This window comes from Triplophysa dalaica, chromosome 10, assembly GCF_015846415.1.
Source record: "Triplophysa dalaica isolate WHDGS20190420 chromosome 10, ASM1584641v1, whole genome shotgun sequence".
NCBI classification, from domain to species: domain Eukaryota; kingdom Metazoa; phylum Chordata; class Actinopteri; order Cypriniformes; family Nemacheilidae; genus Triplophysa; species Triplophysa dalaica.
Genome location: NC_079551.1, coordinates 16360757 through 16385544, shown reverse-complemented (window position 1 = coordinate 16385544; position 24788 = coordinate 16360757). Strand labels below are relative to the sequence as shown.

General features: G+C 34.8%; 1 protein-coding gene across 1 annotated transcript; it reads right to left on the bottom strand.

Moving 5' to 3' along the window:
* Positions 1-511: 511 nt before the first annotated feature.
* LOC130430664 (receptor-type tyrosine-protein phosphatase C-like) lies at positions 512-22782 on the bottom strand. The gene is made up of 38 exons (XM_056759813.1): positions 22628-22782; positions 22454-22545; positions 13610-13624; positions 13307-13363; positions 12485-12724; positions 12089-12193; positions 11954-12010; positions 11463-11696; positions 11097-11195; positions 10957-11013; positions 10506-10598; positions 10339-10356; positions 9980-10213; positions 9238-9417; positions 8512-8619; positions 8264-8395; positions 7633-7770; positions 7331-7504; positions 6912-7123; positions 6692-6753; positions 6487-6609; positions 6361-6395; positions 6177-6277; positions 6000-6090; positions 5856-5923; positions 5738-5774; positions 5549-5646; positions 5336-5461; positions 5089-5246; positions 4848-4983; positions 3667-3813; positions 3478-3568; positions 2603-2736; positions 2302-2436; positions 2097-2219; positions 1801-1967; positions 1583-1718; positions 512-1414 (listed from the first exon to the last, which is right to left on the bottom strand). Exons 2-38 carry the CDS (start codon positions 22506-22508, stop codon positions 1100-1102), a joined length of 4491 nt encoding a protein of 1496 aa, XP_056615791.1. The 5' UTR covers positions 22509-22545; positions 22628-22782; the 3' UTR covers positions 512-1099.
* Positions 22783-24788: the final 2006 nt, after the last annotated feature.

Here is a 24788-nt window from a genome sequence, read left to right as displayed (position 1 = left end):
ACCTATTTATCAATATATCTGAACAGTTCTGAGTGATAAGATGTTAAAGACAAACATTAAAATATTAATAATACTATGCAAAATTATACACATAGATAAATAATATATAGGTGATTTTTTTGCTGGATTTTTAGCTAGTTTAGCCATCACAGAATAAAAAACAAAAATATATTCTATTACTTCATGTCTTAGCTCACATGCGCCATCTTGTGTTATTAGCATGTATTACATTTTTATGTAATTTTCGATTTTATTTGAAGTTTACACATCTGGTTTGAACACCTGGTGGGGACACAAATAGTTTAAATATGCCATTTGGAGGGTGTGACGCATTCTGCACAACTGCATATGCCGCAATATACCGACCTAGTTGATGCACAATTGATATACACTTCAAAAACTGCACGCTTAATTCTGCAAAAGCGATCGTGTAGCCGCAATACACCCACAAGTTGTTTGTTTCATCAATTCTTTTTCGCTTTGTGGCAAATAAAAATGTAACGAAAAGATGTTCAAGCCTATATCCTTTATTCCTTTTTAAGTTACATAAAAAATCTGCTTAAAATGAAAAATGCATTAAGATTTCACAATTCGGAAGAAAACTGAAGCAGTTTGATGACAGCCGTGTAGAGCAGAGACTTCTCTGTCCCTATTTTTTCTTTACAAAAAACACTCAATCCCATCAAACAGTTTCATAATTTCAAACATAATGAAATAGATCTAAAAACAGCAGTGTGCCTTCCAAAAATATTGAAAATATGTGTTTTAAGGTGTTATTTTACAATACATTCAAAAATGCAATCTGAAATGCGACTAATAATAAACAGTATTGACATATTTCATAAAAACAGCATCATACAGAAATTTGAAATCCAACCTGAGATATAAACTGTTAAAAAGCGATGTAGCTGTATCGTATGTTCCGATAATATACAGTAAATATAAAAAAATGAAATAAATGTCCATCTATTTTGATAGCCTTTTCTATCTTGGACAAGCTGGTGTCTCATCCTTAAGACAATTTGGAGTCAAACTAGCAACGTTTGATCTCAAGTCATGTCCACAATACTGACCATCACAATATCTTTTTAGAGGTTGTTTAAACGTCTACAGTGACAGCCGGTCCGTTTGTGGTGCCCTCAGTGGAGGTTATCTCACTGGCTCCCTCTGCTGGTGATGGTTCAGCGCTGGTAGTTTCTGTGACAGCGGCAGGAGTGTCTTCCTTCTCAGTGCTCTCTTTGGCATTGCTTTCCTCCTCCTTCTGGTCTGGGCCGGTACTGCTGGCGGGTTCAGAGAGGAGTGCTTGCTGGGTTTCGTTGATGATTTGCAAACTGTCTGAAGCCGGGGACTTTACACCACCGTTCTGCACAGAAAAGGCGCCCTCTAGTGCCTCATAGAGGAACTGATACTGTTCCTGTGGAAAGCATTTATAAGGATATTATTATTGTAAAACACCGTTTTTTTAAATCTTCTCTTGTATGCTGAAGAACAAACAAGAGCACATTAAAGCTAGTTTGGTCATTTTGGGGCGAACAAAACGATTTTTAATGATTTATAGTTTTTAGACAAACTGAGAACTCACAAATGTCTGGATCATTCCCTGTCTCTCCCTGCGCACATTTTTGACCGCCTGTAAAATATCCACCAGCTTCTCCGTAGATGCGCTGTCCATGATATTCCACAATGCACAGAAGATTCCGGTACGAGCAGATCCATTTCTGGTTGATGCAGTTCATAAACAGGGTTAGAAATCACTAAAGTAGCCAGTGGATGTTTTTATATGTATGTATCTGGACTCACTGGCAGTGCACCACGATGGGAATATTCCGGTTGGTTTTGCTGTTATTATAACCACCGCTCTCTCTGATGTGCCTCATCATCTCCATCAAGTCCTGAGCGTTCTCTGGAAGCTCACTGTTTTTCCACCTGAGGAACTGATACTGGTCCACTTCAAGCACCTCTTTCTTCTGGCAAAATAAAAGATCAGTTTTATGTTGACGATAAGGAATGAAAGTTATTAAAGTATGTTAAACACCAAAAAAGCCCAATTATTTTATAAATACTACGCAGTGTTGAAGGGAAAAGATCATGCTCACCTTTGTGGACTGGATTTCCAAACGCCGTTTAACGTACGCTGGGAAACTTTCCGTCTTTTTCACCTCGATTTCCATCTCTCCGAACACAATCTTTTCATCTCCCCAGTACTGCGAGCAATAATCCTGGAGAAATATAGAGTTGGCGTGAAACGTAACACATTTCTGTCAATTTCCAGTTTTTCCAATATATTTAGGGAGGTTGTACCGTCTCATTTTCTTTGCAATCGGTAAGCATGACTAATGTTTTAGTTTGTTGTTGATACAGTATCCGCAGGAAGTCTGCTCTTGTGTCGGGCAAAGGCCCCTGTGCTGCGATCAGACTCTTCGGACACCAGTAACCCTGTTTAGAAAGCAATGAAGAAAGAAGAGATTTAGTGTGATCACTGATCAACACTTGCTTATAGACATGTAACACGCACCAAAAAAACCTGGATTGAAACAACCCAGCATATTTATGTTGGCTAACAGTATGTTACACTTCAACAACAAAAAATGAATTGCTGTACATTAATAAATGAAGCATTTATGTATTCATTTGATTCCTCCTCATCCTCTGATGAAGAATACTCGTCCTCATCCTCTGGATCGCTGGTCTGGTTGGGCTCCATCTCCAGTCTAAACAGGACTCGGTTAAAATCATCTGCAATAGAAACATTCACATAATGATATAGTTATTAAATGATAAAATGATAAGTTATTTGCATTCATCTCGCTAACTTGGATACAGTATTTAGCATTAGCCACATTTTTATATATAAAAAATTAAAGGTGTAGTTTGTAAAAGCACTGTCAAAACAACAACAATACTTGATGATGATGTGGAGGAACTTGGAATGATGGGTTCTGATGTCTTCAACTCTGGCGCTGATGATCATCATCAACTTATAAGTGACTGATCGAAAAACAAGTTAGGGGCTCGCTCGACGCTAGACACTACTTCTGCATTTGTCCACGAAACTGTTCTCATACGGTTTTAAGGTCAGTTAAGGCGGTAACAAAGGGGAACGAGGATATGATGCATTGACAGGCAACTGCACAGCCCTGTGTCTGTTTAGAATGGCGATTTACAAGTAGTTGGAAACATTTGAGATATTATAAGTACTCAGCTGAACAAAATATATAACACTAGCTTATTTAACTGCAAAATTGTTACAAATTGCACCTTTAATTAGCAAAAACACTCTTGATTTTTTAATTGTTTTATTGGGTTTGTAGCTGTATTTTTTGTTATTATTACTCAATCAAAAGAACCCAACTGGAGTTTGATGGATATTAATTTGAATGGGCAATAAAAAACGCATGGTACATGAAAATGTAGAAAAAGAGAGTAATCTTTTTATGCAAATGAACTCTTTATACGAAGCTGATGGTGGTCACTCACATGGGACAACAGACGACATGCGATTTTTCTTCTTGTTCTCCTCGCTGCTTGCTGTTTTAAATGTTCTCCAGTTTTTAAACTTGGGGAGTTTCTTTAGAAAAGGAAAGAAATGAAAAATCACAAATTGTCTGAATGTGGTTTGCTGTTGTGGATATCATATTTTCTTCATCTTCCAAACAGATGACAAACCTGGTACTCCAATTCAAGCAAGCTGGGGTCATCTCCATCTTTCTGTCTGAGACCGTTGAGCTGTGAGTGGAATTCAGACAGCGGGATTTCTGTTTCTCCGAACTGGTTATGTTCTATCAGAGCTTGGTGGATCAATATGTACTGGGCCTAAATAAAATATGAACACACAAACACGTCCACATGTAGATTAACGACATGAAATATTCTGTCCTGTTTATAGGCTGCTGGATTGTGAAATAAAGGGCGATACACTAAATTGACCATTTTGTTATTTAGCAACAAACCAACTTTCCTTATTGTTCGATTTTTCAAAATGTGACATTTAGAACGTAATAAATATATTAGAATTTTACAATAAAATGTCAATATTAAACACATCATATTAATACCAGCAACAATTATTGTGCCAAATTTAAGGCTGCTCTTACACACCAAAAGGGTCAATTTTCAGATTTAGCAGCAGAAGAATTGTACATATTGCTAGATTTTCCTGAATTTGTTTTTGAACATATTTAATGTAATAAATACGTATATTTCAATTTTACAAAAAAATATAAATATGAAACACAGAATTTAAATATAAGCAGCAAATATTTTGCAACATTTTCGGCTGCTGTGACAGTAAATGATTTTGATTGGTAAATGATTGATAAATTTTCTATTTTACAAATGAAGAGCTTATTTACAAAAATAAATAGATAAATACAGACAACTCGGTTTAAAAAAAATCATTAAGCATGTTTTTTACTGTGCTATCATGTTTTTATTGTTTTATTGTGTCAGTTAGCTGTATTTTGTTGTTATTATTACTTAAAACAACACGACTGCATTTGAATTGATATTAATTGGAATGCACAGAAAGTTATATATTTTTACAAATGAACTCTTCCAGGTATAAAAATATTAATTAATTTTAATAGTCTCTAAAAATAGCTAATACATTTGATTTATCATTTATTCATTTTAAAATATGTCTAGACATGTAAATTTTTTATCTAAGAAAACATGACAAACATTAATTATCAAAAAAATCTGGACAAAATTAAACATTGTTTTGTTATTTAATATGACGAAATTAAAATGCTTTTTGTGTTGATGACTGTGATTTGTTTAACCCCATACTCACTAAAACAAAAAAATCTATATTGAGTTGAAGATCTGCTTTTCTTCATTGATCTCACCTCCACTTGAACCATGAGGCAGCGCTGGCGACGTAGTTTGGCTACATATCCATAAATGTCCATTCTGCCCTCCGCCTCAAGACTTTCAATCATGGCATCAATGCAAGTGTAGGTTCCTGTGCGTCCGACCCCCGCGCTACAGAGAAAAGCACAGCATTAATATCAAGCTACATCCTCTCGTCCATCACCTCATATTATTTACGATCTTTATATTGTTGTTGGATATTTTCTGTGCGTTTACCTGCAGTGGACCACGATAGGACCACTGAAGAAGTTCTTGAAGGAGTTGACTCTTCTCCTGAGCTTCAGAAGCAGACTGGGGTCTCCAGGTACACCATGATCCGGCCAGCTTATGAACTGAATCTGAGTGACTTCTCTTTCAGAGGCTTTCTCTCGTTTCTGTAAACACACACACACACACACACCATTAAAAGTGTTTTAATGAAGTATTTATATCACGTGCATAGAATAACTAAAGATCCTCTCACATTGGATAAGAGTAGGTGGCGAATGATGTAATCCGGGCAGTGTTCCTCTGATCTGATTTTCACTACAAAATCTTCGTATATTTCAGTTTCTCTCTCTAAATAAGGCCAGTACTGCGCACATTTGCTCTGAAAGGTGAAAAAGCATCAGTGAGTTATAATAATTCACATTGTTGCTAATGTTAAATAGTCCGAAAAATTTGAGACTAGTCTTACCTTATTTCCTTCCTCACAACGAGTAACCATGACGATGATGGATGACTTCTGCTCCCAGATCATTCTCCAGAAATCATCAATGGTCTCATCCTTGGGTCCTGGAAAAGAATATTTAAAAACAATATATATTATCCCACTTATAAAAGTATAGGAACTTTGTTTTATGAGTAAGAGTTTATTTATATCTACCTTGGGCTGCAATGTATTTCTTCGGCTCTTTGTACCCCTGAATGAAGAAAAAATGAAAATATGACAACTCATAAAACTGATGTTATTCATAAAATCATGCTTTTATAAAAATCCGTACCTCGATAAAGCTGGCGTTGATGTAGTCATTGTCGGCATCAGTCGAGAGCACAACACGATTATAATCATCTGTCAAAATGAGAACCAATACAGATATTGATAAACTGTTGTATAAATAAAACATCAATATTAAAGTGATTCGTACATGGCAAAATGTCCACATAGCGATTCCTGGACTGGTTTCCCTGCTTCTTCGCCTCTTTAATGGTGTAGTTAGAGAAAATACGGGGAATGCTCTAAAAAGATAAGACAATAAAACTAGTGAATATATTTTGAGTCAAACACATTTTGTAACCCAACAGGAGCCGATGATGAAAATCACCTGAAACTCATCCATAAAAAGACGTCCCTCATCAGCAACCTTCTTTTTATAGGCGTCCACTAAATTATCTGCTAGGATGGGCTCGACGTTACGCAGCGGTTCTGGAAGAGAAGTAGGAAAAATAAATCTTGTGTCTTTCAACAAACACTTAATTGACTATGTGAGACGCTGTCCGATCACTTACGTATGAGGGGAATTACATCATCCTCTCTATCATTCCTGTGGTGAGAAATCCGAGCAGAAAAGGTTATTAGGGTTTTTGTGAACTCTAAGATTAGTTATTTGTGTTATATGAAACTGTGACACAGACCGCTTTCGCTTGAGGATGAAGATTTTGTACAGCACAAAAAGAAGCGCAATTGATGTCAAAATAATGAGGAATGCCAGAAATCCAATAACAGCCTTAGTCGTTATCTGAAAAAACAACGAGTACCTTCAAATCGTCGACAGTGGTAAATCGTCAGGTTACGCGGTTTAGCTGTTAAATGTAAATAGGATAAAGGTTGTTCCTACACTTAGTAGATTTCTTTTGAAGTAACGGGTCAGATACAATTCCTTGCTCATTTTTGGCTGTAACCTAAATTGAATAAATACATACAGTCAATGCACATATAGAATAAAAATACAGAAGCTTTACTCAGTTTTCCTAAACAAAATCATTCTGACACACGTGACCCTTTCGGCCTGAATGATTATTATTGAAAAACATTGATAAATAAGATGACATGTAAATACCTCAATTGTATAATCGGTTAGGTAGTAAAGGTCTTTAAATGTGAATGAACAACTCTTATTAGTTTCGCTTTTTTCAGTTATTCCCTTGTTTTTGAGTTTGGCTATATAATTTCCCGTTCCTCCATTCCATTGGTTTATGCCTTTGCATTCTACGTTAATTGAATTATGGGATGGCAAATGTACCAGCTGAAATGATTCTATTAAAATAGGTTCTATTGAAAGAGGAGACAAACAACATGTGTTCAGTATGTTCAGTAACAGGTAACGCATAAGGAATGCAGTATTAAGGAATATTTTGAATAATCCCATGTATGAATAAATGTGCTTTTATCATTCCTCTTCAAAAGCAAGATTCTTTAAACATGAGAGTTTACTAATGATCATAGTTTTATTCATCTATAGAATAAGAAGACACTTACTGTCGGGAAGTGTTCTTTCTTCTCCAGTAGAGATTATGTAGTGACCGGTGTCACTTTGGTCACTGGTGTTGACTTTGGCTCTAATTTCACATTTATATATAGTATATGGTTTCAAACCATGAAAGCTGCAGTCTGTGTCACTTGTTTTGTTCTTGTTTTGTGTACAGTTTTTCCCTTAAATAAAAAATACCTGTATGACATACATCTACAGTACACCTACTAACATAATGAATCTCAGGGTATTTTTTATTATACAGCATTATGCAATAGTTAAGGCAAAGTTAAAAAGAGAACAGACTTACCATCGTATCCATTATTGCATCTGGCTTCATAGTACAATTCAATCCCTGGGCAGTTCTCATCATTCTGTGATTTCCATGACATGACGAAGGATCTGCTTGTAATATTCTTAAATAGGCTTGATTTATTCTTTTGCCAATCTATAAGAGAGAAAATTTAAGTCACAAACACAACATAGATTCTCATTTTAAAGATATTCACAGTCCATGGAACACATACGGTGACAAATGATAAAATAATGTTATTATGCCATTTTTTTTAAGGTCATTGCATTGGCTTTATAAATCAGTTTTCCTCAAGTTTCTTACTACAGAGTAACCACAGGTTCATTACATTTAACCAGCATTTATGTTTGAGTTACATCTTGCTGTGTTCAGTTAGATTATAGTAACAGTTATAATCCTTATACAGAATACAATCCTTTGTCAATCACTATAAATGTACTTGCAAATGAAAACCCATAAACTTGATTGTGACGTAATACTACTTTGTATTGAAGTGATAAAACATTCAAATAAAACACATTTCACAGTTAAAATGTTTGTTGTATTAATTCCTAAAACATTTGCAAACACACTTTCATAGCATCTAGATGAAGCCTAATAAAACTTTGCATTTTTCTTAGCAACTTACCACATGTTATGTTAACTTGAATCTCTTCACTCTTGGTGGTATTTTTCTCAAAAGGATATTCTCCAGTGCATTTATACTCTTTGTTGGGTAAAAATGACACATTCTGATTTAAAGCAAAAGTACGACTCCACGCTGAGAAAAAAAACATCATTCATGTGCTTAGTCATCAAGGTAAATATGTATGTAAAGTACAACAGAATATCTATGAACCATTTAAAGTGTCAAAACAAAACTCTTCTGCTACTCACAATCTCTGGTGCATTTGACTTGCATTTGTGTGTCATTGCAGTGCTGTGATTTATTATGCCACATAAACTGAGTGGGGATTGTTTCAGTATAGGTTATGTTAGGTTTGTCTGAAACAAAATTGATCAAGTTGATTAAAATACTGGAGAAATTGCCTAAATCAGATCATACACACAAAACTGAGACAACATCATGATTCACAAAGGCCTTGGAAACAGCAAATGGGTGAATTAAATATGGACTGAAACATCAAGTTTAATAGAATTGACCAGGATAAAAACACTTGAATTCCCAGAATGCAACTGCATTTAGAAAATTCCCCTTCCTGTTATTCCAATTTAACATCCTGTAGGATGTACCAGTTAAATCTAAACTTTAGCTCATAAATTAAAGACTATAGTATTCACAAATTCCACTATACTGTATAATGGCAAATAAATATCAGCAGTGGGGAATATCTCTACTCTGTCTGTACTGTCTTGTCCCACACTTACAAGGCTGCTGAAAATGTTCCTCAAACTTTGTTTTGTGTTACTCTGAATCACAAGGATGTGCAGAATAGTGAGAAACTAGCATCAACGTAAAAGAAAGTGAAAACCACACCTAGACTAAAAACTATATACTTAACAATACTGTATACTTGAGTATGTTCTCTGTATTATATGCATCTCTGTGATTGATCAGAAGTCAAATTGAAGTTAAATCTGTTTATTTTATTAAATACCAACCTGGGGGCAACATGGCCATTATTGTGTAGTTACATGTGTCAAGGGTTACGTTTAACGGCAGAGTTTTGCATGCGGTTTCATGTTTTATTTCAACACATTTTCTCAAATTCCACTTTCCATCTTTGTAACAGACCACTGTATCATTCAGGTATTTCACAGAATGAGAGACACTTTTCTCATCTATAGAAGAGAATGAGAGACAACAAACACAGTTCATAATACAACACATTACAACTTTTATAGTATAAAAACTCTATATTTCACAAGTTGACAAATGTCTCGAGTTATCCTGAATTACCCTAAATCTCAATAACAGTTCACAATAAGGTTCAGGATTCATTTGTGAAAATACAATTAGTTGATGTAACAGTTTTTCATGATTCTTCATAAAACATTACTAATATTTATTTAAATGTCATTTATTTCAAGATTAATAAATGCTATAAAAGCACTTGCATTAACAAATGTCAACAAATTGGACCTCATTGTAAAGTGCCAGAATTCTTCCATCTGTCTGTGAGTATTTCTACTGTATGCACCATTTGACCTGGCTGTTAAATCAACTTTAATATCATTAAAAACGTATAAAGCTTAAGTTATATATGCAACGCAAGAAATTAAATGAATGTCAGGCCGTGCAGAAGAAAGTTTAGTTATATTATGTTCTGGTTTAAGAAGGTGACAATAATAAAACTTTCATTCATCCACCTCTTGCAAATAAAAGGCAAATTAAATCACTTACCAGTATGAGTGTTAAAAGTGACATTTCTGGATTCTGAACATTTCTTTACTTCAACGGTGTAGTTGGTGCATGGTTTTAACTGATGAAATGGTATTGTGACGTTTTCCTTTACGCCTTTTATTGTGATCACATTCTTTGTAGTTTCTCTTATCGTGACAGTGTATGTTGCATTATCAGAGCCATTGAAAATCTCCACCTCTGCACCATATTTAGTCATCGCAGCAGTGAAATTGCCTGTATTGCAAAAATAATGGTCAAGTTATATAAACATGCTTCTCGCCAAGCTTTCTTTAAACTCATGCTCGGTTCATCACTATTAGCTGACTTGAATAAAACAGATGAAATATAAGGATACTCACATTTGGGTTCTGCAGGGTCTGAGGAAAGCAGAAGTTTACAAATTAATCCCAAGTCATGTGATTTTGATAAAAGAGATCATTTGATAAAGAATGGTGAATATGTAGCGTATTCAGACTCGAGGCTGAGATGTTACCCATGCCAGTGTGTTTGTTGAATGCGTGTATACCTGTGCTGGGGGTGATGGTGGTGGATGAGGGTAAGACTGTGCTGGAGTTGCTGGAGGTGGTGTTTGCAAGTGAGGTGGTTTTATTCTCTGCACCTTGTGTAGGTGATAGTTGACAACAGAAATGATTAAATGGACGTCTACTTTACTGTATGCATTGCATTTACTGCAAAGTGTGTTATTACATTACATACGGTCTGATGCCATTATTATTATAAAACAAAAATAACAACAAACAAACAAAAATGAAAAAGTGTGTTTGATCATATTGCCTTTTCAGTAGAAAGCTGTTACCTGGCAAACCTAATGTTAAAGTTGACGTTATAGCTAACTAGAGAATTTTCTTCTTTCCTGCCCATTATATCATTTTCCTGTATCATCTGATACATCTTAGTTTTTCAATATCTTTTGTGTCTTAAAATTACACAGTACAACAACCCTATTCCCCACCTACCTTTCTCTTCTGGTTGTGAGGTCGGTGGGGAAGTGCGTGCGGGTAAGGGGCCTGTAACTACAGTAAAGACACCTAAGGATCATCTGATACTGTAAAATCATTTTATATACAGTAATACTCAAATACACAGACACTGTTACCTTCAGTAGATGTGTGGTCATGTTGAAGTGAGGGGGTGAGTGAGGGTGAGGATGTTTGGATTGTCTGATTCGGCTTAATATTTTCAGAACTGCTTCCTACTGATAAATTAATAAATGTTAGAGAACATTTTGTGTTTTTAAAAGATCCGATTTTCACATTTCACCAAAAACATTGAACTGAATATTGTTTTATCACGATGTCATCTTCTTCATCATTCTTATGAACACCAAGATACCAAGATAGGGTACCAAAGTGACTCTAATGTAGATGTTTACATCAGGAATCAAACTCTTCACTTAACACTAAAATGTACACCAGTAGCTTAACCTGATGAAAGAACCGTAGTTCATAGAAAGTAGCATTACCTTGATCTTCTGTTTGTGAGGTCAGAGATGGAGTGAGTGCGGGTGAGGGGCTTGTTACTACGGTAAAAGATACCTGATGATCATCTGATATTGTGTAACATTTTATATAATACTCAAACACACACATGACGTTACCTTCAGTAGCTGTGTTGTTATGTTGAAGTGAGGGGGTGAGTGAGGGTGAGGATGTTTGGATTGTCTGATTCGGCTTAATATTTTCAGAACTGCTTCCTACTGGTAAATTAATAAATGTTAGAGAACATTTTGTGTTTTTAAAAGATCACATTGTGAAAAGCATTACAGAAAACACATTGAACTGAATATTGTTTCATCACAATGTCATCTCACTGATATTCAGCATTCTTATGAACACCAAGATACCAAGATAGCGTACCAAAGTGACACTAATGTAGATGTTTACATCAGGAATCAAACCGTCAGTAGCTTAACCTGATGAAAGAAGAACCGTAGTTCATAGAAAGTAACATTACCTTTATCTTCTGTTTGTGAGATCAGAGATGGAGTGAGTGCGGGTGAGGGGCTTGTTACTACGGTAAAAGATACCTGATGATCATCTGATATTGTGTAACATTTTATATAATACTCAAACACACACATGACGTTACCTTCAGTAGCTGTGTTGTTATGTTGATGTGAGGGGGTGAGTGAGGGTGAGGGTGAGGATGTTTGGATTGTCTGAGTCGACTTAATACTTTCAGAACCGCTTCCTTCTGGTAAATTAATAAATGTTTGTGGTATCAATAGATAACATTTTGTGTTTTTAAAAGATCACATTGTGAAAAGCATTACAGAAAACACATTTAACTGAATATTGTTGTATCACGATGTCATCTCACTGATTTTCATCATTCTTATGAACACCAAGATCCCAGATAGGGTACCAAAGTGACACTAATGTAGATGTTTACATCAGGAATCAAACACTTCACTTAACACTAAAATGTACAACAGTAGCTTAACCTGATGAAAGAAGAACCGTAGTTCATAGAAAGTAACATTACCTTGATCTTCTGTTTGTGAGGTCAGAGAAGGAGTGCGTGCGGGTGAGGGGCTTGTTACTACGGTAAAAGATACCTGATGATCATCTGATATTGTGTAACATTTTATATAATACTCAAACACACACATGACGTTACCTTCAGTATCTGTGTTGTTATGTTGAAGTGAGGGGGTGAGTGAGGGTGAGGATGTTTGGATTGTCTGACTCTGAACTGTTTCTGTAGTTTCAGTAGAGCTTCCTACTGGTAAACAATAACGGCTATGCGATGAAATGAACATTTTCTCTTTTTTATAGAGCACAGTCTTGAGCATTCATTTGTATTAATAATATGTATATCAAATTTGCTTTAGTACACAGAAATGACAGGAAAAGCACAAAAATTGCACCATGAAGGACAGGGACATGCGTTAAATAAAGCTTCAAATAGCAGTACAGCGACGAGCCAAACCTTAGTAAATCGCATTGCGTGATTGATTTAAATACTCTCCTAAAGTTTGTGTCTGAAGAGGAAACTCATACAAATGCAAATGCAATAAAGCCAGTTGCAAATGTTTTTGCACTAATTTTCACTGCTTGTCTTTTGTACATGTAGACAGAAGTTTTTTTATGCCAAGAAAGGAAAGTACAGAAGCTGTTAGTAAACCTGGCCAAATGTCTTTTATTCTTGCTTAACATTATTTTCCCATCCATTCTAAAAGGCACTTTAATTGTAGCAAAATATGATGGGAAGATGAAGGTGAGAGTGTGGAGAGATGATGAGTGAGAGAAGAGAAATGCAGGAGTGTGAGGTTTATAGATATGATGATGATGATGTCAGGTTTACCTCCTGTGGTGTCTGTAGGTAGATCTTTTGCACTGGTAGGTGTGGGGTTAGTGGTCTCTATAATTATAGGTTTTTAACTCAGTTTGTACCACTAGACAATACTAAAGCACATCAAATATACAAATATGTCCACAATGTCTAACTACACTACAGGAGCTGTTTAGAAACAACATCAGAAATGAAATAACATCAAATCTGTAAAACAATTATTAGTCAAATGAACACTGAACACTAAAAACTAATAGGAAATGTTGCATTGTATATAAGCATTAAATAACAAGTAGAAGCCATAAAGAGACATACCAGTGTTCGCATTACCTGTGGAAGGAAAGAGATACATTCATTTAATTAAACCTTTTACTGTTTTACAAATTATAGTAAAATAAAAATAAGACACACAACTCTGAAGTTATTTTATGATTCATCAGAAAAATAAGCGAACAGTTTTCATGGTATTATAATTCATGTGTTAAAGTTTATTTTAAACTCTGTTCATTGCTGAAACCCATTTGTCAAAGCTCTACATTATATAAAGACAGAATTAGGTCCTTATGTTAATTTTTCATATTCAACCTGTATCATTTTATTCATTTAGCAAATTGTTGCATTATGTTTTTAAAGTTTTAGTTTCATGACATCCTATGTAAGGCATAAATAATACAATCCTAATTCGGGCAATTCCAACATTATGGATGGGACATACAAACGCTCATGGAATATTTTTGTTACCAACATACTGAATCAACTCTCTGTTTTTTTAAATCCTTGTTTATAGAGTCTAAACATCAGAAAAATATCGGTCTAGTTTTCGATTTAAAAAAAGGGAATTGGATTTGACAAAAAAGGACACCGGTTTTGAGAGACAACCAACTTTGTCGGATTTTTGTGAATTAAAATACACAAACTAGAAAGCTATAATATCCAACAAATGGAGAAGGGATGCCTCTTTTTGGAACATGAAATTGTTACTTTATTTTCATTTGTCATGTGCCCATTTATGAGTATTATGGACCATTATGGATGGGACAGTACTGAAAATTGCACTTTTCTGACTGGGAGAATCATTCACTAAAAAACAAAAAAATGCTTAAACACTTTCAGACAGACTTCACATGGGTGTTTGAAACTTCAAAAGTCTGTGCTGTTAGTATAGTAAAAGCCTTTGGTTAAAAGTTTTATTTTTCATGGTTGACATTTGCATGGAATTGCCCATTTACAAGCATTTATATACAATGGTGACTCGTGTAGTGTGTGTACTGGTACTGAGTTTGCGTGTAATGTGAGAATGGAGGTCAGAGGTCAATTTTTTTTTTTTTTTTATGACCAAAACCATACACGTTTGTACTTTTAACTGTTGATAAAACCAGCCGACCTCAAATGATTATTTATCATTAAATAAAAAACTTTAAAACATTCATACATAGAAGATGAAGCACAACATTCTCCATCCTCCAGTTTCACTCTAAAAATTAAAATTTTCAATCGGCTGAGTTTAAGACATCACTTTTGGCAACGATCCTTTCAACAGGCATTTGTGAAATTTACAAAACTTGAACTGAGACAACAGAAAAATTGAGGCAACAAGGTAAAAGAAAATATTAGTTGGTGAGACAATTTTTTCACAGTACAATGTAAAACGAAATAGATGTGATCAGTAAGTCATGGCAATACATGTTTTTTTTTACATTTTACATCACACTAATTTAAAGGGATCCCCAACTAGGAAGACTTGTATGCCACAACACATTGTAATATCCTTACACTACTAGCATTTGTCGTTAAAATTACATCAAATATTTACATTTCTTTAAAGAAACATAAAAGTAATACTCATATTAACCTAAGTAGGCCTCAATTTTCTTTTACGATGACGTAAGTGGCAGGCACAAGCCTCACACACACTATTGAGTTCTATACGTGCGTGACTTCCTCATTTCACAGGAAGAACCCTACGCGGCTTCCGGTTGGGAAGACTTAAAGTCCCAGTGTAATAAAAAATGACGATTCTTTTTTTTCATGAAATATTGCAGTGTTTACAGTAAATATCTATTCAATGCGGGTCATTTTCTTTTTAAAATTGGTGTACCCTTATAATCTTCAGTTAAAATCTGAAAATCTGAAATGACCTTAACTAGCCGGCTTGTCCGGAGCATCTGTTAACTCCTCCCATTCAACTGTCAGTTTGCTGCCAGTTTCATTTCAAAATCAATGTAACAGCTGTTTATCCAATCAATTTGCAGTGAAAACGCAAGCGACGCCCGCTAATTTTCCCCTTTAAAATTGCTTTTCATTTGGAAATGTGTCAGAATATGGAAGTAAAAGCGATCGCAAATTCCAGTTCACTGTGAAAATAGGAAAATGTAGTACAAGCTGTACATAGCGGCACACTATCGTATATAGAAGGGCTGTTCCACTGTATATGAAATGAGGTTTTCATAAGTTAACATTTCGTTATAACAGTCAAATACGGTAGAACGCCACTTCTATATACCACCTCGGTGTGCCGCAATATACAGCATCTGGTAAATGTGACTATTTTCTCTGCTTTAAATCACCCCAACCGGAAACTGAATAGGGATCTTCCTGTGAAACGCAGAAGTCACGGATATGTAGACCCCATTAGTTCTTCTGCAAATACTGTAAGGTGTTTCAATATAACAAAAAAATATGCTAAAATAGTTAAGAAAGAACATATCTTCTGCATTTTCATACATTTTAATGTTGTTTGTCAGAAACAGCACAAACATACTTATTAATAACCCAAAATCATTGCAACTTTAATGATATACAATACATGACTATTGTATGTCTTCAGAGGAGTAATAAGACCTTACATAATGTACCGGTAACTCCGGCTCAAGTAGTTTAACATCCCTAGGACCTCTGTTGTTCCCAGAAGGCAAATTAAGGTAGTTTAGAAAGTTTTGGAAGCTTTCTGACTCCTCTATAGATTGTAACGCAACCAAACACACGAGCAATCTCGGGAATGTGTGCTGGAAACTAACATACCTAAGGTTTTGAATAGTTAGTTTTGTCGTTAGTTTTGTTTGTTTGCGCACAGAAAGTATCCTTGTCGCATTATATTAATTTATACTGAACCACCGGAGTCGCGTGGACAATTTTATGATATCTTTACGCACTTTCAGCGCTTTGAAGATTGGTTGCGTTGCAATCTAAGGAGGTTAAATAACTATATTTGTGTTTTGGGGGGAAATGCGGGTCCTTCAGATGTTAAACTACTTGAGGGTGATTAAGTAATGGAAAAAATTTCATGTTTGGCCGGAGTTCCCCTTTAACCTTTTCCGCGCCGTGAGAAGACATGCAGACACCAGGAGCAAGTAAATAAATGGAAACTTTTTCTGTAACGCTTAAGTGAACAAAAATGCAGCGTAGCCTATTTTGTCAGTCAGTTTACTGTTTGCTATATAGGTTTGTGAAAGATTATAAACCATAACGTCTTTTATCTACATTTCTACATTTCCTGCTTATGATATATTCATTTCAGTTACATTTTATTTTTCACAAGTTTTTTAATAGTAAAATAGACCACTTGAAGTTCGCTTCAGCACCAGAGCCTACAACACATTTTCTCAGTTACCTAGCCTTCTATATTTCATACAGACAGTGGCTATCAGAATATAAAATGTATGGCCTGATAAAACATTAGATTTATTAAATATTATATATAAAAAAAGTGTCGTCCGGACCTCTGCCACGAAAAAATATAGAGACCGCAGAACCCCCCAAAGCCATAAAACAAGGGGAAACACTTTAATTGATGCTACTGCACCATTATTTTACAAGTTTTAAATAATTTCAAGTTAAATCTATTATGCCAATGAATTTACAATGCATTGTTCACATTTGGTAGACGATTGAGGTAAAAAGCAACCTTAAACATTTAAGAAATATAGTTAGTCAATTATCTGGAAATTAATCCTTGATTTTGCTTGCACAGTGCTTCACAATCCGAGCTATAGGAAGATGAAGAGGTAACCTTTAAAACTAGCGTTGACAACAAAAGCAACTTTTCACTTTTTAGCCAGTGTGGACGATATAAATGTACTCCTTCATTTAGCCTAAAAGTCTAAAAACAACTCAACTATCACCCTCTAAGGAACTAAAGACTGAATATTTACTGAAATATCAGCTTCTTTTTCAACCATTATCTCATATCAGAAAAGGGAAGAAAGTCACTAGCAGTGGTGTGTATGTGGTACGACCTGGCTGCCATGGAAACGGAGCGCTCGCAGACTATTTCAGTTTCTCAACCACAGCTTCCTGTAGCTTGACAAAACTCTTTCCCCTCCCCCAGACGAAGACACTTTGGTTTCTGTTCTGCTTGATATAATGTACTGTATGTACATTGGTTTTTCTTAATAAATGCTCATGTAACTCGTACATCAGTGTGTTTGGAAAACCAACTGTATATGTGCGGTTGGGGTTCGAATAGCAAGACATGTATAGAAATGCAAATAACATCTAGCTGCACTGTTTATGAGAGTAACAAGTAGTGTGAATAACACATGTGGTCAACCGAAAGAATGCAAACACGCCATTAACCAATGAATATAAATGATGACTGTAACACTAACTTGACTGTTGGTGAAAATCGAAGCATCTGGTTTTAATAACTGGGTGTTTTTTGCTCTATGAAGCGTCGGTGTGGCAGGACTTTTTTTTTCCCCGGATGTGGTTTGGCGTGACTCGGTTCACAGCAGTGCATGCATTGTGCTGTGGCAGTTTTCGCAGGTCCACCCATTACGTGGAAAGCAATGACAAAATGAGAATAAAGACTCGATTGCCTTCAGGTGAATGTCATTTGGCAATTTTAGGGCGTAGCTTTGTATCGATATGTCAGTGAGGTGACTTTAAACACACAGTGTGCTTGACAACACGCGTCGTGCTTATCTTTTAATGGTGATTTAAACTAGGCCTACATCAAGTTGGACTTGATCTTAATGTAGTCAGAACCGAAATGTATTCTCACATTATCAGTTTATTCGCTATAAATGCCCTCCGTGGACTATTTGACTAAATTTTTTCTCAGATCAGTTGATATTTTATTGGTTTCGGTCATTCTTCTGTTAGACTGTCTCACAAATGAAATCAGGTTAAATAGCTGTCAACTATATAAAAAAACACCTATTCAGGTTAACCAATATCAAGCAATGCTTAACTTTGTTCAGTCTGTGGTGCAAAACATGGTCAGGTTAAAGGGTCCCAGATTTATCCATCTTACTGGTAGTCTGCTGTAGGAAGAATTTTTGGGTGTCACAATTCACTTTATTTTACTATCCTTGCTTACATACATGAAATACAGTGTCCTTCGCCCACTATTAAGAAAATATCAAAAAATGTATCTGGTGTCTTAATCATTTTTGGTTTGACTTGTATTTTGTGACTGTTAGTAACAGGGATGTAAAAATTCTCTCGGCTCAAAATACCGATTTATTCACAGTTTATTTTTAGCAAATGAGTTTTATCAGACAAATTAGAAATAGAACAACTACCCTTTTATTATTTCTTAAATGCTGCTCATTTATTTCCAAAAATAAAGCATCTTTTATGTTAAATACCAGAGCTAAACTATTATTTTGAAACGTATTCCAAATCAAATAAAAGTGAATAACACAAAAGTCTCTTTAATATAAACAAACGTAGACTTTGTCTGTGCTTTTCTTGAATTTTTTTACATTTAAGAAGTACCAGCTTATCCACGTTTACCAAGTTTGCAGGAAACACAGCGGCCACTGCTGTTCAAAACATATTGCTTTTCATAAAACGTCTCAACCAGAAACAGCACGTTATAATAGATTTTCAACCAGCTCACTTGGAAGCATTACAACCTTAGTAAGGAACAATCTCCACACATGTTGCATATATTAAAGCAAGAAGCAGGTAACAATGCATTTTATAACAGCTAAGGGGCGTTGTAAAAAACCCTTAAGTGTTTTAAAATGCACTAGAACCCACTGCTTTGCGGGGCTTATTGTTTTTATTAATGGTTATCACATATGCATAGCAAGGTTTCATAAAATAAAGTAAATAAAAGGATATTTAGGCCATGTAATGTGGTCAGCCGTTATAAATTGGGGTATTTGGCTTTGAACTTGGCTCAGCCAATCAGAATCAAGGACCAGAATGGACCGTTTTATAAAATCTCAAATGAATTGCCAATATTATGTATTTTAGTTTATAGTTTTACAGTTTGTTGCCAGGTGCATTTCATAGAAAATTCTTACAAAAAATGTATTGTCATTTTTATAGCAGATTTGAATAGTTGTTTTTAGTAGTGTTTTTAATTGTCTGAGTATAAACTTTTAATATAAAGTCTGCACAAAAATGCGATAAGCCTCTTATCCATCAGTAAAACTTATTTTTTTAAGCTATTTTCATCCCAACCCAAACACAATATTTAGCACTTATGTTTGGCTGTTTTAAGGTTAAAAACATATAGAAGTATTTACAAAAATAACATTTTAACACGTTTTAAACATATAATACATTTATTAGACTTAACAGTGATCTTTGCACATTTTTTCTGTGTAATTATGAGGTGGTAAAACCTGTGCCTCTCTTCTCACGTCAAAGCAACCGCACACAGCCGAAAATAAAGCCAGTGGTACACATGGTCAATGCAATGCAACACACACCAGTTTTGTATCACATCTAGGATCCTTAGTACACTTTTTGTATTAGTAATTTCTCACTTCATCTATGAATAAAACGACACCATGAAGGAGCATCACGAGAGTTATTATTTTATGGAAGAGGGAAGAGGAAATGCTAAACAATTATTTTATTGTTACCTGGTTTCACATATTAAACATACACTTTTACAGGGCTGTCAAAAGATTAATCAAGAATTAATCACATCCAAAATAAAGTTTGTGTTTACATAATATATGTCTGTGTACTGTGCATATTCATGTTCTTTTTAGAAACACAAACACAAAAATATGTATACATATTCAGGAAATATTCACATGTATTTATTTTTATACACCAATAATTTAAAAGAGTTTTCCTAAATATACACATCTACGTGTGTTTTTATAAAAACAAAATAAATATGCACACTACACAGACATATAAACTTGTACTTGGATGCCTTTAATTGTGATGAATTATTTGACCGCCCTATTGCAACATTTTACAAGTGTGACGTATTTTAGGGTGACAGGGTATTCAATGGGTAAAAAAGTATATGGGCGGGCCATGTTTTCATCCTCTGGGATTCGATTGGATGTCTTCTTGCTGAATGCTAAAACAGTGAATATGTATTTAGCTAATACTACCAGTAAGCATTATCCAAAATCACAAGGCCTGAGAACTAGTTATTGCAATGTTTTATCTGTTTAATGTACATTATTAAGTAAATGAAGCTGATTATTAATGTAATGTTGATGTGAAGAAGTAATTATTTTATTTGACGCCTAAAATTACTTTCGCTGACACATAATAATAGTAATAATTGCTATTATTATTTGTTAGTGAATTAGGTCAGTAATAATACTACTGACCCAAATAAATCCAGATAGCTAAATCAGGACCGCAATACCCAATTAAATACAAATTTCAGTTTTCCAAATTATACCTTTAAAGTCTAATACAGAAAGTAAAGTAATTTGTGTAAATTTTGACTTTATCCACATACATACTCAGAATTAATGGTAGTTGTCATGGCCGAAAAGCAATGCCTCTTAGACCTGAATCTATGATGTAGGCCAAAACCTCATGTATCTTCTCTTTTTTTGTGATTTGCATTTACAGTAAAGTCACAAGAATCAGCATCCGTTCTGAACCCCCAGCACTTTCAAATACTCAGACAAATCACTTTTTAAGCTCCTCTTCCTCTCACAGCATTAGGTATTCGATAACTCTCGCGAGGATGGTCTAAGCCGGGAAATTTGCGATGCAGGAACAAGCTCGAAATGGAACAAGGAAGTGGTCAAAGGTCGGTTTAGCAAGGCGTTATGTTTGAGAGCGTCAAGCAAGTAGTGCTGTGTTACGCCCAAAAAGAAAGCTAATTATAAGTATTGATTAATGTATTAAACTGTAAAGGATTAAAAAAATATGACTAGAATATAGTTTTACTTGAATAATAAGGTACAAATATAAGATGCCAATTATAACCAAGAAAGGTTTGTATGGCATTAGAGAACCATTACATTTCAAGAACCAGACACCAAAACACCGATCTGACGCAATATCAAGAACATTTTCATCTCCAGAGACCCACACAGCCAAACTAAGACCCACACACAACCAAAAAAGGCTTTCTGAACCTAAAATGCTTCAAAGAACGTTTGCTTGTAGGACATTGCCCATTTTCAAAAACAACATATAAGCTGCGGACAGCATCCATCAAAATTTGTCAAAAGAAAGTGTTCTGAGCTCAAAAAGATTGACAGCTCAAGCTCTGAGCATCAGTCTGTCAAGAACAACTTCAAGATGGTCTTGAGGGGACACGCCCAAACATCAACCATCTCTCTGACCGCCTTCAGCGGGCAACATTCAAAACTGATGTCCATCTTAGCTAACAAGAGGAAAATTACAACCTAAACCCTTTATATAGCATTCTTTGATGATATTTAAAAAGCACTGTCAACACCGCGATGCTTTACAAAACTACAACTTCACAGTTTCACCAAAGATTTACTGATCCATCAAAATGTATTTTTATTTATTTTGTAAGATAATAATATGTACATATCTTTTGATTTGTTGTCAAAATATGTCTTTTTTTATTTATACACTTAGATATGCTTATCATTGACGTTTATGTCATTCAATGATGCAGTTCAGTTTATCCAATCATTTGGATTTGGACAGAAATATGTAAATTTTTACGATGTAAAGAAGTACAGTAAATTTCCAGATGTGACATACTAAACAATATATACATATGAAATGTCAATTGACAACAATTAAACTCAAACTAGTAATGAAAAACATTAAACGCATTAGTTACAATGTCCGCAACATTTTAAAGATATCGTAATGAACGGCGTTTAGTCATTTTTTCCTACTGTATATTGACAACATATTTACTGTAAATCATAAAACGTCAACCGTACACCAATTTACCAGACAAAAACATTTTGTTATTAAGCTATTAAGTAAACAAACTGATATACTTACACAGAGCCACGCATAGGACCAAAATCAAAGGACCTAGTCCGAAAAATCTCGCCATATCCAAGGGTTGAAACGGCTCTAAGACACCATATGTCCTGTTTGAAACACACACAGATCTGAATTAACCACCAGAACGCTTCAACGTTTGGTCTCCTGCTTATTTCTTTTTAATCTTACGTGGTCTTAGTCGTCTAATCAGTCGGTCCAGTTGTTGGTGTGTTTCCACCTAATAAAACCTTCAATCCGATGTCTGCAGGTCTAGAGAGAGAGCGGAGTCAGAGAGACACTCTCCTCTTCAACTCGGCGTTAAGGCCCTTTCTTAACAGGAAGTTGCATTTTCATCTACGCCACACATCTCTTGCCTCGCGCACTGTCATGGCCTTCAAATGAGGAAAATGATCTCGATTTTGCATTCACTGACAGCAAGAGTTGCAGTTTGTGAAAATTCACATTTTGAACCAGGTTTCAAGGCAATGTAGATAAAGCCCAAAGGCACGGTGGCAGCAGACATTCTTACATTATTTCATCGATCAAAGCATCACCAAAAGCAAAATAATGTTCTTTACTCACAAAAAAAACCTCACGTTTGACTTTAATGCTGTGAATGGATGACTGTTTCTGTTTTTATGAAATCATGTCTGAAATGTAAAAGTAGGCATATGTGAAAATTATGTTATGTACTAAAATGGGAAATTAGTCTGTTCAAATCCTTGCATTTCAAAAAGAATGAGTGAGAAATACCCGGATGATTGACTTCCAAGTATGCATTGGATGGACTTTATCCTATGAGGCCATGAGAGCCGCCAAATTGCTAAATTCAAAATTACGGTAAAACTATGCCGGTTAACTCTTTTCATTTGTAAGTGATACGGGGTAACAAGATTTATATATTTTCTGTGTGGTTAAATTGTACTTGTTGAAGTACACCTGACTAAATTGTTTTTGCGGTTATTGTATGAAATACTCTGTAGAAAATCCAGTACAAAACTGTAATATTCTGGCAGCTGGGCGCCAGAACAAAACATTTATAATGACAATAACGTTACATTTTTCATGTTACTTTAATCCAAACCTAAAATTTGCCCCTTCACATATTGTTGAAATTATTATCGCAAATTTACAATAAACATGGAAGCATTTCTTTTACGTAAACAATGTTATTTCACAGTATTTTTACTGGATTATGTTTACGGTAAAAAGTGGTAAAATTACAGAAAAAAATGCAATTTTATTTGAAAAACTGTTATTTTATGGTATTTGCAACAAGTCCACCAACTCATACGACCACATTGGTCGTTTGCAAGGTTACACATATACGACTCCGTGGAGCGTTTCCTAATAGCTCTTCTACTGGCAACAGGACAAGCTTTTGTCTACCGTAATTACGAAAATGATATATTCGAAAGCAACAATTATGTTGCATTTTTCAAGTTACTTTACTCCGAACCTAAATTTGCAGCTTATATCTGTAATTAAGCAACATTTTAAAAATACATGAAAATTCTATAAAACAAAACCGTAAAATTCCATACAGTTATAGTTTTTTTACACTGTAGGTAAAAACAGTATGCACGAATGTATAATATGATCAGTAATGATGCGTACAGCATGTAACCCTACTGCGCCAATAGTTAGCAAATTGCTGACCAGTGTTGGGTGTAACTAGTTACTAAGTAATCAGTTACTGTAATTTAATTACTTTTCACTTGAATAAAAAAGTAAGGGATTACTCTTATTTTTTCTGTAATTTAATTACAGTTACTTCTGATGTAATTAAACTAAATATTTTGTGTAATATGCGTGTGTGCAATAGTGGAATTAACATAAAAATTCAAAGTCTAACTTTAAAACGAATGCTTTAATGTATAATTCTCACATTTGTAATACTTTGGTCGGTAAATAAGTAGAACTTGTAGTCCTTGAATCACTTAACCAGTCAAGGTTGATGTAGGATATAGAAAGTAATTAGTAATACGTAACTTTTTGGAGAGGGTACTTTTACAGTAATCTAACTGAATATGTAATTAATAACTAGTAATTAATTACTTTTTCAGAGTAATTTACCCAACACTGTTGCAGGTGGATAGACTAGTTTTATTAATCATATTTAGAGGAACATTTGTATTTTTAGTATATCACTGTTGAAGAGGTTGCGATGCTCTAGCAATGCCTGATATTAGCATATGCAGGCTTTATGCTAAACGTCACATGCAAAACCCGGAAAAAAGGTCTCATCACATTCAGTTTAGGCCTTGACTTAAAATGTATTTATATGAGCTACCAAAAATGATCAACGTGGATGTTTCATACACAGATTTATTTAAAGTTACGTTTTCTT